Source organism: Aristolochia californica, unplaced genomic scaffold (assembly GCF_029961685.1).
Source record: "Aristolochia californica isolate CCGP_79_NKW_82.1479 unplaced genomic scaffold, dmAriCali1.0.hap1 SCAF_5, whole genome shotgun sequence".
Taxonomy (NCBI): domain Eukaryota; kingdom Viridiplantae; phylum Streptophyta; class Magnoliopsida; order Piperales; family Aristolochiaceae; genus Aristolochia; species Aristolochia californica.
The window spans coordinates 2,423,115-2,435,234 of NW_027182214.1; the positions used below are offsets into that span (position 1 = coordinate 2,423,115).

General features: G+C 38.7%; 2 protein-coding genes and 1 pseudogene across 2 annotated transcripts; 2 read left to right on the forward strand and 1 right to left on the reverse strand.

Moving 5' to 3' along the window:
* The first annotated feature begins 24 nt into the window (after positions 1-24).
* On the forward strand, positions 25-1,210 carry LOC137966530 (chlorophyll a-b binding protein 5, chloroplastic-like). Its single transcript, XM_068813185.1, has 2 exons — positions 25-326; positions 420-1,210. Exons 1-2 carry the CDS (start codon positions 40-42, stop codon positions 1,069-1,071), a joined length of 939 nt encoding a protein of 312 aa, XP_068669286.1. The 5' UTR covers positions 25-39; the 3' UTR covers positions 1,072-1,210.
* A 378-nt stretch (positions 1,211-1,588) lies between these two features.
* On the reverse strand, positions 1,589-3,962 carry LOC137966529 (pentatricopeptide repeat-containing protein At5g48910-like). The gene has a single exon (XM_068813183.1). It carries the CDS (start codon positions 3,756-3,758, stop codon positions 1,749-1,751), a length of 2,010 nt encoding a protein of 669 aa, XP_068669284.1. The 5' UTR covers positions 3,759-3,962; the 3' UTR covers positions 1,589-1,748.
* Positions 3,963-4,436: 474 nt separating this feature from the next.
* Positions 4,437-10,273, forward strand: LOC137966345 (pentatricopeptide repeat-containing protein At5g65560-like; annotated as a pseudogene).
* The last annotated feature ends 1,847 nt before the right edge of the window (positions 10,274-12,120 follow it).

Here is a 12,120-nt window from a genome sequence, read left to right on the forward strand (position 1 = left end):
TCAAATCCATATCCAGATTCTGGATTGTGGCCAATAGAAATGACGCTGACTTGGCTACTGTCCTCTCCACCAGTGATGAAACTAACTGTATATAGACGTGTATATAGACGGCCATCTTCAACCACTCTCCACAGCCACTGGACACAGCCAGAAAGTCGAGAGGAAGAAGAAAAAGCCTCAGAAATGGCCGCTTCAGCTCTCCAACAGTCTGCATTTGCCGGCCAGACGGCGCTGAAGCAGCGGAATGAGCTCGTCCGCAAGGTCGGCGTCTTTGAGGGCCGCATCACCATGCGCCGGACCGTGAGGAGTGTCCCCCAGAGCATTTGGTAAGTCCCCTAATTTAATGTCTGAAAGAAGCTAGAAATTGGGTTTTTTGTGATCCTGTTATCTGATGCTTGAGAGGGAATTTTGACAAACAGGTATGGCCCGGACCGTCCAAAGTACTTGGGACCATTCTCTGAGCAGACACCGTCTTACTTGACCGGAGAATTTGCCGGCGATTATGGGTGGGACACCGCTGGGCTCTCCGCCGACCCCGAGACCTTCGCCAAGAACAGGGAACTGGAAGTGATCCACTGCAGGTGGGCAATGCTCGGGGCCCTTGGCTGCGTCTTCCCGGAGATTCTTTCCAAGAACGGTGTGAAATTCGGCGAGGCTGTCTGGTTCAAGGCCGGTTCTCAGATCTTTTCTGAAGGCGGTCTTGACTATCTTGGCAACCCCAACCTGGTTCATGCCCAGAGCATTCTTGCCATTTGGGCATCCCAAGTGGTTCTCATGGGTTTTGTTGAAGGCTACCGTATTGGTGGTGGCCCACTCGGCGAGGGACTCGACGCCATCTACCCCGGTGGCGCCTTCGACCCTCTTGGCCTTGCCGACGACCCAGAGGCTTTTGCTGAGTTGAAGGTGAAGGAGATCAAGAACGGCCGGCTGGCTATGTTCTCCATGTTTGGATTCTTTGTGCAGGCTATTGTTACCGGCAAGGGCCCCATTGAGAACCTCGTCGACCATCTTGCTGATCCTGTTGCTAACAACGCATGGGCCTACGCCACTAACTTTGTTCCAGGAAAGTGAGAGGGGATTTACTGATCTGATACTTGTACTGTTTGTATTGAGGATTCAAGAGAGGATGTAAGATCAATGGTTGCCTGTGGATGAGTGGGTCTATGAAATGTAGCTTTTTCTGGTGTTAGAAATAGATGCAACATTATTATGTCTTCTTGCCAAAATCTGAATCTTCTCGTCTGCTGGATGGCTGATCAACACCTAATAAGTTTTCACGAGTCTTTTACATATTGCTGGAGCAGGTGAACCTTGACAAAACGATAATGGATTAAGAAGACTGAAATATCTATAATGGTATTATTCTAAACCAGTTTTACAGGCAAGCTTTCAAGTAGAGGAAACTCCTCTGTGAACTGGGGTGACTAAAGCTTGAGCAAGCTGGCTCTCAAAGTTTCTAATTCTTCAGTTCTTTGCAGAAAGTGCATACCAGATATGCAAGAATGTTCTTGATATCACATAAACCTGATTGACACAGCAATGTATTTTGGATTGCATAACTTTATTCTTCTTTATTCCCAAATAAGAAACATTAGAGAATAGGATTACAAAATTAACTGAAATGGTATGTTTTCACAAGGGCAGAAATACCTCTCTGAACTGCCATAGATAAAGACTTCTACATCACAACAAGAACTGGGTCTCTTAACTCTCTTCTTGAATACAACAGGAAAAAATGATTTGACATCTCACCAATAATCTCTGCAGGAACATAACCCATTCTTGAAATGGTGGAAACGTCTATTGTCTCTCACAATGATTTCACAACTATAAATTATTGACAGAAGCTTGGTGACAACATGACAATCATTGCAAACACGAAGGTTTTTCATCACTCGAATTGGTTTTCCCTTTTCATAGTTGATGAGACCAAAGGCGATTGCTAATCTCTCACTATGGTAAGCCAATTCAACTTCCTTGTCCTTCTCTCCTAAACATAACAACACCTGTGTTGTATCAGGAATGTAGCCAGAAGATTTCAATCTGATCTTCATTTCTTCCAACTTGGAATAGATGTCTTTGGTTTGATGGTGATTTTTATCCCCAACTACAAAACTATGGATTTCCCCCCCATATTCTATTGAACTCCGACCTGGGTCCTTCATAACTCCTTCCATCTTCATCACTTTTCTCAATTCAGAAACCTGATCCCATAGTCCAGCTGCTGCATATATATTGGAGAGAAGAACATAACAGCCTGTGGCCATAGGGTCTAATTCTATCACATGCTTAGCTGCAAACTCCCCAAGATCAACATTTCCATAGCTTCTGCAACCACTGAGTAAACTCATCCAAATTATTTCATTTGGTTCCATGGGCATCTTATCTATCACATTCTTAGCCTCTTCTAACTGTCCGGCTCGACAGAGAAGATCCACAACACAACCATAGTGCTCTACTGTTGGATTGATCCCATGTTCATTTACCATTAGTTGAAAGTAGTGAAGGCCTTGCTCAATCTTACCTGCATGACTACAGGCATTTAACAAACCAATGAAAGTTATTCCATGTGGCCTCAATCCAACTCTTTTCATTTCTTCAAACAATTCCAGGGCTTCCTTGGCCATGCCATGCAATCCCAACCCCACTATAATTGTACTCCAATGCCCCAACTTCTTTCTGGATATTGAATGAAAAACACTAAGAGCACTTTCAATGCTCCCACACTTTGAATACATATCGATAAGTGAAGTTCCAAGAACACCATCATATCCAAATCCATTTTTGTCCATGTAAGAACGTATCCATATTCCATTTTCAAGGAGACCCAAACCTGATACTGCAGACATAGCACTAACCAATGTTGAGTCATTTGCTTTAACATCTTCCTTCAGCATTGCCTTAAAAACACTCAAGGCATCTAGAAACCTATTATTGAACACAAATCCTGAAATCATTAAATTCCAAGTGACCAAGCTTTTAACAGGCATTTTATTGAACAATGTTTCTGCTGTTACGAAATCTCTACTCTTCATGTACCCATCAATCATTGCATTCCAGGAAACCACATTCCTCTCTGGCATCAGGTCAAAAATCTCACGAGCAGTCTCCACTTTTCCAGATTTCGAGTATCCATCAACTAAAGCTGTCCAAGAAAATAAGTCCCGTTCCGGCATTTGATCAAACAACTCCCTTGCTGTTCCAATATCACCACTTCTCACGTACCCAGCAATCAAACAGTTCCAAGAAACCAAATCCTTGGAGCTCATTTTGTCAAACACAGTCCTTGCCAAATCTATTTCACCGCATTTGGAATACAAGCTTAACAAACTACTTTGTACAAACATATCTCCACCGAACCCACATTTAAAAGCCAACCCTTGAATTTGTTTTCCTTCCTCAATAGCATTTAACCGTCCACATCCTTTGATGACTGATGGATAAGTAAAACTATCTGGCAAAATAAATGATTCGTGCAATAACTGACTGAACAGAACGAGGGCCTCTTGAGAATAATTGTTCTCCACATAACATTTAATGATGGTATTCCAACAAAGAGAATTGGGTTCTGAAATGCGGTCAAACACTGAGCGGGCGTACTCAAGATTACCTATTTTCGGATTTGAATAGAGAGATAGGAGCCTGGAAGAGATTCTCTGGAAGGAGCCAGTTTTGATGGTGGAAGCGTGAATTTGTTTGATTTCTTCCGGACAGTTGGAGATTTGTAGTAATAAAAATGGGAATTGTGAGGAAGACATTGTTCGACGGGATTGAAAGCCAAAAACTTGAGCATCTCTTAAAAGGGTGGAGTTGGTTCAAGATATAAGCAAAGCTTGGTTGGTTAGCCGTTCCAAGATTATTCAACAATTGCTTAATCGGCCGGACAATAGTTATCTTGGGACGTGATCTGAGATTGATGGTATGGGGTAATGTTGAGCGACTGATTCCAGGAAACTGGGATCGTCCCCTGTTCTGGAATTATAAGACAATAAACTAGTAGTAACCCCATCCCCACCAAAATTCGGATCAAGTTGGATCCAATTTCCTCAATTAACCCAACTCATGTCCAACCCTAATCATTCACTGGTATCATTTGCCCAACCTCTGAGCATAAGATGTGATCAAGATCATCATCTGCACAACTCCATTATTAAACTACAACTGTGACTTTTAAAAGGGATTAAGTAAAAGTTTACTCTCTGTCCTTGTTTATTTCATTCCTTAAAGAGCAACTAAGCAAGGTTATACTTAGAATTCCGACATAATCACATAAGAAATTAAAACGAACTTGTAACAGTCCTAAGGCCGGGGTCGTGGCCTTTGAAAGACCACGGTCTCCGGGGCTACGTACTCTCTAACTTCCCGCCGTCGTGGGCGCCGCAGCTATTCTTCTGCCGCCGGACGAAACAACTCATGACATCCCGCCGTCGCCGGAGATGTTAGCTCACCTCTCCTCCTCAACCTTCCTCCATCTCCCATCGTCGTCATTTCTCACTAGTTTCCTTGTTGCTCGATTCTCTGCCGGAAAGATCCTCGGATTCGTGTTGAGGGAATTTTCACAAACACCTTATCTAGAACCCATTTTAGACACAGATTCGTTCGCGGTGCTAGCGGTTGTGAAGACCGTCTGTAATATCTTGCGGGGCTTCAGATGGCAACACAGTTCTGAGCTGAAAAACCTCTGCCCATCACTAACACCGCATCAGGTAGCGCAGATTTTGGAATTTCAGGAAGATTCACGGTTGGCTTTACAGTTTTTTCAGTATCTTTCGCAGCAGAGTTTTTTTCAAGCTTAGCATTGAGTCCTTCTTTGTTTTGATTAATAAACTTGTTCGGGACCGGATGTTCGTGTCTGGTGATCGAGTTCGGATTCAATTGATCAAATCTTGTAAGAATAAGGACGAGATTTTGAGGGTGATGTATTTTTTGAATAAGGTTAGCCTAAACGAATTTGCATTCACTTTGTTTAGTTACAATACGTTGTTGATTGCTCTGGGAAGATTCGAAATGGTAGTGGAAGCGCAGAACGTGTACAAACAAATACTCGGTAGCAGGGGGACTTTTAATACTTTGCTTAATATACTTTGCAAGACTGGTAAGGTCCGGGAAGCTGAGCTGGTCTTAGCTCGGATGTTACAGTATGATATGAAACCCGACGTTTTTACATACACTTCTTTCATAATAGGGCATTGTCGAAATGACAGCTTAGATTCAGCATTTATGGTTTTTGATAGAATGGTCAAGGAAGGTTCTCGGCCAAACTCTGTTACTTATTCGTGTTTGATTAATGGTCTTTGCAATGCTGGGAGAATTGATGAAGCACTGGATCTCATCAAGGAAATGATGGAGAAGGGCATTGGTCCAACGGCTTATACATATACAGTTCCTATCACATCTCTCTGTGAGTCCGGTCGTCTCAAGGAAGCATGTGATCTGCTCATTGACATGAGAAAAAGAGGTGTTTGCCCTAACGTTCAAACTTACACTAGTTTGATCAGTGGTTTGTTTAGAGTGGATTACTTTGAAATTGCTATTGGCTTGTTTCACAAGATGTTACAAGATGGTGTGGTTCCTAACACAGTCACTTACAATGCTTTGCTCAATGGTTTGTGCTCCCACAGAAAAGTTGGCCTTGCTAATAAAGTTTTTGATGAAATGACAAGATTCAGTTGCATGCCAAATGCTCAGACTCACAATGAGATGATTAAGGGTTTTTGCTTACAGGGTAGAATGGAAAAGGCAATGACTGTTTTTAACAAGATGTTAAAGATAGGTCCATCCCCAAATCAGATCACGTATAATACTTTGATAAATGGATATTGCAAATTGGGAAATCTGAATAATGCAATGAGATTGTTGAATTTCATGCAAGAGAATGGATGTGAACCGGATGAGTGGACATTTACAGAACTTATTTGTGGATTCTGCAAAATGGGTAAGTTGGATTTGGCTTTAGATATGTTCAATAAAATGGCAGAATGTGGATTGAATCCAAATAAGGTCAGTTATACTGCATTAATAGATGGATGTTGCAAGAGGGAGGAGATGGGGATGGCACTATCGTTGTTGGAAAAGATGAAGGAGATTGGTTGTAGACCTAATGTGCGTACATATAATGTGATCATTAATGGATTTTGCAAACAGAATAGGTTACCAGAAGCAGAAAAGCTCTGTAGAGAAATTGTAGAACAGGGGTTGTTACCAACTGTTGTAACTTATACAACTTTGATTGATGGGTTGTGTAAGAGTGGGGCCACAAGCATTGCATTTAAAGTGGTTGATGAGATGGTGAAGCAAGATTGCCTACCAAACCTTCACACTTACAGCACACTCATCTATGGATTATGTCAAGAAGGCAAAGCCATGGAGGCAAAGCTTCTAATTAAAGAAATGAAAAGGAAAGGGTTGATTCCAGATCTAGTGACTTATACTTCAGTAATAGATGGGTATGTTTTACTGGGTCAGCTTGATCATGCCTTTTCCGTTTTTAAACAAATGGTTAATGCAGGTTGTATGCCCAATTATAGAACCTATGGTGTTTTGCTGAAAGGCTTGCAGAAGGATCAAGAGTTTCTTGAAGAAGACCACATTGATGGCTATCTTTCCACAGGAAAGGAGAGAGGTTCTACCACTGTTGCTGGTCTCTTAGACAGGTTGTTGGAGAATGGTTGTGGGCCATATTTTGATACATATGTTACTTTAATAGTAGGTTTGTGTGAGGAAGGAAGGTCACTTGAAGCAGAGCAACTGTTCAAGTGTATGCTAGATAAATGCATGTGTCCAAATGAAAAAGTGTATAATGCTTTGTTACTTATGTATTGTAGGGAGCTGAAAATTGACAGTGCTTTGGAAATTTTGGCTAAGATGACCAATAATGGGTGTGAACTTTCTTTATTTACATACAAAGCAATGATATGTGCTCTCTACAAAGCTAATAGAATGGAAGAAGCACAAGCTTTGTTTGAGGGGATGCTTGGCAAACAGTGGAGTCCTGATGAGATGGTTTGGACAGTTCTAATTGACGGGCTCGTAAAGGAAGGAGGATCAGATTTATGCATGAGTTTACTTCATGTAATGGAAGCTAGGGGCTGTGATCTTGGCCAGGGAACTGTCAAATCAAAATAAGTCCATTGACATGGATTGGGTGGCAAATAAGTTGAGAGTGTAAAGTGCCTATTTTGTGCTTCAGATCATTTTGGGTGTTGGATCATCCTGGAATATGAGGCATCACCCGTAATTAATTGAATGTCTCTGATTCTGATGTTGGCTACATCCTTCTAGCCAATTTGTTTACAACAGCTTCATCTAATAAAGGTGAGAAAATATTTGGATTCCCATATGAATTTTGTTTTTCAGATTTTGCAATTGCTAGTGTGACAGTGCCCATATTTTGTTTTATGCACCATGATGAATAGTTTACAGCACCCCTTATTCTGCTGCGGATAATCTGACTAAGTGATGGGAAGTGCTGTTCACTAAGTGAAGTAACACACACACACACACACATGTACAGATGCACACATACAACCTTTCTGCTTTTAGGTTCACTAGAGTACAATTAGAAGTTTACTGGTTGCTTCTGAAGCAATAGAATGGTTCTGCTTTTAGGGTCACTAAATCTCAATTAGCACTTTACTGTTTGCTTTTGAAGCAATAAAAATGAAATTATCCACTGAAAAACAAAGTTTGAAGAGATGATATTTAATGTTTTGCTAATTTTCTTATTTATCATTTCCATAGAATGCTGAACACATTGGACATATTGGAATTGCGGTGTTGGAGGGACATATGCATGGCGAAGGATGCAAATTTCCTTGCAAAAAAACGAAGTTTCTTAACTTTTCAGGTAAGGCATTATTTTTTGAACCCACATAAGGCACCCTAGATAATTCTCTACTCTATTGTTAGAGCCATGCAATTCAGTTAAAACTGGCTTCATGTTGTCATGCAGTATTTTTGCATCTTGTCTCAAAACTGAAGCCTAAGTTTTTTTAAATACTTTTTTAAATCACAAACTGCAGCTAATATTTTACCTTTGAAATCTAGGGAAAAATGTATGGATAATCCTAAGCTGTTGTATTCTGTGGCACTGGCACCCCACTCTCTGGATCAGGTGTACAAATAAGTCAAGGCAAACCAGGCGTTAATGCCACCAAGTTTGAGAATTTTTTGTGGAGCTCTATGCATATAAACTATGAAGTCATTCAATTATTTGGAATAGCATACAGTTGTGAAGCTCTGTCTATATGTAGGTCTTTAAACAATTCAAGTCATTATCATACTCTGAGAAGGTAATAATTTTAAAGAAGCTTAATTAGTTACTATCCACTCCTTGCATGATGTTATGTGTTCAAAATCTGGTGCCATGAATATTATAAGATCGTTCATTTTTGCTACTTGATCAAGAAAAATAACTTTCTTGGAGGAAACATGTAATTTGTTTGTAGGCTGTGCTCTAGAGAGGTTGGAATGAGTACCTTGTAAATAATGGATGGATTTGATCAAGACTTAAAAGAGTACAAGGAACTGGACAAAAGTGCCAAGAAATTAGGATTCAAGTGACGGTTTGTGTCACGTGCTTCAATTTCCACAAGCCACTAAAATGTATTATGGGAGTCCTCAAGGCTGAACTTTAAATTATTGGAGAAGGCATTAATAGAAAGTGGTTCTAAAGTTTATTTTATTTCTCTTTATGTTTTTGGATAACCATGAAACATGATTTCACTTATAAGAATAAAACTCTTGACAAAATGTACATGTTGAGTAAATTCTTTTTTAGCTTTATTTATTGATGAATGATATTGGTGATAGAATATGCATGGACTATATTCACTTTAGTTGGATGGATTCGCTCTGCAGATTTCTGTATTACAAGTTTTTGAGCTCATCAATTTGATTGCTTAGTTTAAGCTTGAGTTTGTAATTTATGGGAGTAGTAGGTTCTTTTCAACATTTGCTGATTCTTTTGAACATGAAGGACCTCCACTGGAATTACTTGTCAAACACCAAATTGCAAAAAAGGGACAGAAAGAAGGGGCTAGATTTACTTTGACATGAGTAAAAAATGGTTGTAGTCTAAGTTGTAAAATAAGAAATGGTTGTAGTCTCTTATTCTTTTTATGGTACTTAAATTTTTTCTTTTTTTTTTATAAATATAGTGCATGAGTTCACTGGAGATTTTGTAGTCTTTACTGTCATGATTTCAAATAGTTGTACTTCTTGCCAAAACATAAGATTTGATTTTTTTTTTTTGTTGTGAGTCCTGCACCTTCCCTTAGTTTCTCTATGTCAAGGTGAGTCATGCTACTTGCTCATGAAGTACGAGACACTGACCATCACTTTAATCCTAATTTCAAGTGGTATGACATTTGACATCTATTTCAATTTGAGTTTTGACAGCTATAGAAAACAAATTAGAGCAATGGAAGTGGTGATCATTAAGTGAACCATCAACTAATTTCAAAGCTCATTTTCTTTCATGTGACGGACAATTTGTATAACTATTATTGATCGAAACTTTATCAATTACTAATGAACAATAAGTATTGATATTATTGATAAAAAAATTATCAATTCTTAACATATCATCTTATCCCGCTTATATATGAAAAGACTGTGTATGATAAGTGTATTTGATACTTTGCCATTCTTCCTACAGATTTGTTTGCTCAGGCAGTTCAAATTTTAGAGCTGATTCTTTGCTCGCTTCTCAAATTGGTTTTCCTTCATTTTCTAGAGAATATCTCTAATAACTGTTAGCAGAAATAAGATAAAGTTTGAGGCACTTTTTTAATGGCATAAATAAGGTTCCAACGTGTACATCTTGAAGAAACCTATGACCTTGCAAACCATTTCTATCTTTTCCAAGAATACAAATTTCTAGCCAGCACTAACAGGATCTAAAAGTATTATATGATACCATTATAATCCTCATTTTCAGTTAGGAAAACATGCTGTTCTTTACCCATGGTGTCTTGTCTTTATCTCTGATATTAATTTGTGCTGAATTTAGAAAAATAGAAGGATCCCCATGTTACTTTGTTTGACTCTTTAACTCTCTCATGTTGCAGGGTGTATTGTCCGGGCCTGTAGAAGTTTTGCATGACATAAGATTCACCATACAGGTTGACCATGAAGAAGTGCACATTCGTATATATACTACTAATCAACTATCACTAATTTTGGCAACAGAACAATTCTTTTTTTGTTTCTCCCTATGATAGAGCAATTCTTTTCTTACGTGGTAAAAATAAGTGTTCGGTCTCATAGTTGGTTTAGGCTATATAACAAAATTGCCTTCCGATTATACAGTTCTGTTTTGTACCCAAGCATGTTGCTGTACAAAAAAGATTAACTAGTCAAATCTTATTGGTTTATGAGCAATGGCTCAGTTTTGTGTACATTACTATTCTGTCTGTTATTATACAAAATTCTGTTACATTTTGATTAGTTAAATGTGGATTTTTGCTCATTTTTAAGTCAAGTTCGAGTGATGTGATCCACTCAGCAATTAGATGACAATGTTTTTCCAATCATCACACACCAAGGTAAGCAACAGGTATTTGTTTTAATTTGGTCTACTGTATACAAACTAACTTATTGCAAAATAGCAAACTGCTGTTACCCTAATTTCTGTGAGTCAGTTTATGTATGGCATCTGCTGGATAATTATTTCTTTCTTTCAGCTGCCTCCTTTAAACTCTCATGTTATCCTCTTCCTTCACACAAGTAACCTTTATGGTGGAAATTAACAGGACCAATCCCATGAATGGGATACAGCAGTGGAGGGTTTCCTATCCGAAGAATGTCGTCTCTGAGAAATCCGAAGGTACAGTGATTGTTGAATTGCTAGAAAACTTGAAACTCCTACACAGAAAAAAGTCCTGTATTTTCATCACTAAGATAATCAACAACATTTCATAGCAATCCCCATTCAATTTTTACCATGCTTAATTACAGTTCTATGCAGTGAATAAGATTAAATCAAGTGTTCACTGCCCCCACCTCAATGTTTCATTAAATTGATATTAGGTACTTCAGAATCTTATACATATGTGATATTTGGGAGCAATATGGACAGGATAGCCCAACAGTCCTATTGAGTGGGTACCCTGAAATGCATGTCACAGTTGACAAATATCTGAAAAAATATTTTAAAACAGCAAATGAAAAAACTCTGTGCTCGGTTAATCTTTATCAAATTTTTTATGTCATAGAAAGCAAAATCTTGTTTATCTAGAATTTTCACTTTCAAAGTATATGTGTGAGGCCTCATCAAAACCCCGAAGTTGGATTTGGCCTGTTTATTTTTTGGATTCTCATCCATGTATCCATGGTGCTTTTCTGGCAAGAAACAACTTGCCTTTAGATTTATTATTTCCCTCTAGATTTGATTTATCATTTGCATCCTTTAATTTTTTTTTTATATTTCAGACAGAATTACATGCCTTACATGATTGTTTAGATACCTGATAGCATTTCAAGTTCATGCGTTTATTATTGAGGGTGATTTGTTACTTACGATTAATGCATTGCAGTAGTAGTATTATCTGGGTTTAAGGACCAGAGTTCAGGATTCTACAGTAGACAGGGACACTAATAGAATATCAGCTAGGACACTCTTATTGGAAAGGCAATAGAATGGTTGATCTTACATTTATCATACCCTTCGAACAGATCTCAATCAGTAAGGACCTATACTTATTCAACTAAATGGATTGATCTTCTACTTATTCGTTTTAGACCATCCGACTTGATTCAGCTGACACAAAATCTAAGCTTGTATTCTTTTTCAAAGTTCTTCTATGTTGCTTACCAGCTGAATGCAAAGTCCCATAATGTAGTGGTGAAGAGGAAGCAAAAGGCTCCTCTTTCCTTCCATTCAGGCAGTTTAGAGAGGGCACCGCAAGCTCACTTTCCATTTTTCTCATTTAGATAGAAGGGGATGGAGAAAGTGGACAAGATGGACTAAAATTTTTGTCGAAAAAACCTTTTTTCTTATCGAAAAAGAGGAAAAAAATCATCTTGAAAAAGCTCCCAACCCAAGCCTGTGAGCGAAGTTTTAAAAAGAATAAGGCCTAATCTATATCTTCAAAGCTGGGTTAAGTGTTCTCATTACTA

What these genes read in the sequence shown, in the direction of transcription:
- LOC137966530 (XM_068813185.1), top strand. Translation starts at nt 40, where the DNA reads ATGACGCTGACTTGGCTACTGTCCTCTCCACCAGTGATGAAACTAACT. An exon ending in AGTGTCCCCCAGAGCATTTG is followed by an intron (nt 327 to 419) that starts GTAAGTCCCCTA and finishes TTTGACAAACAG; the next exon opens with GTATGGCCCGGACCGTCCAA.
- LOC137966529 (XM_068813183.1), bottom strand. Translation starts at nt 3,758, where the DNA reads ATGTCTTCCTCACAATTCCCATTTTTATTACTACAAATCTCCAACTGT.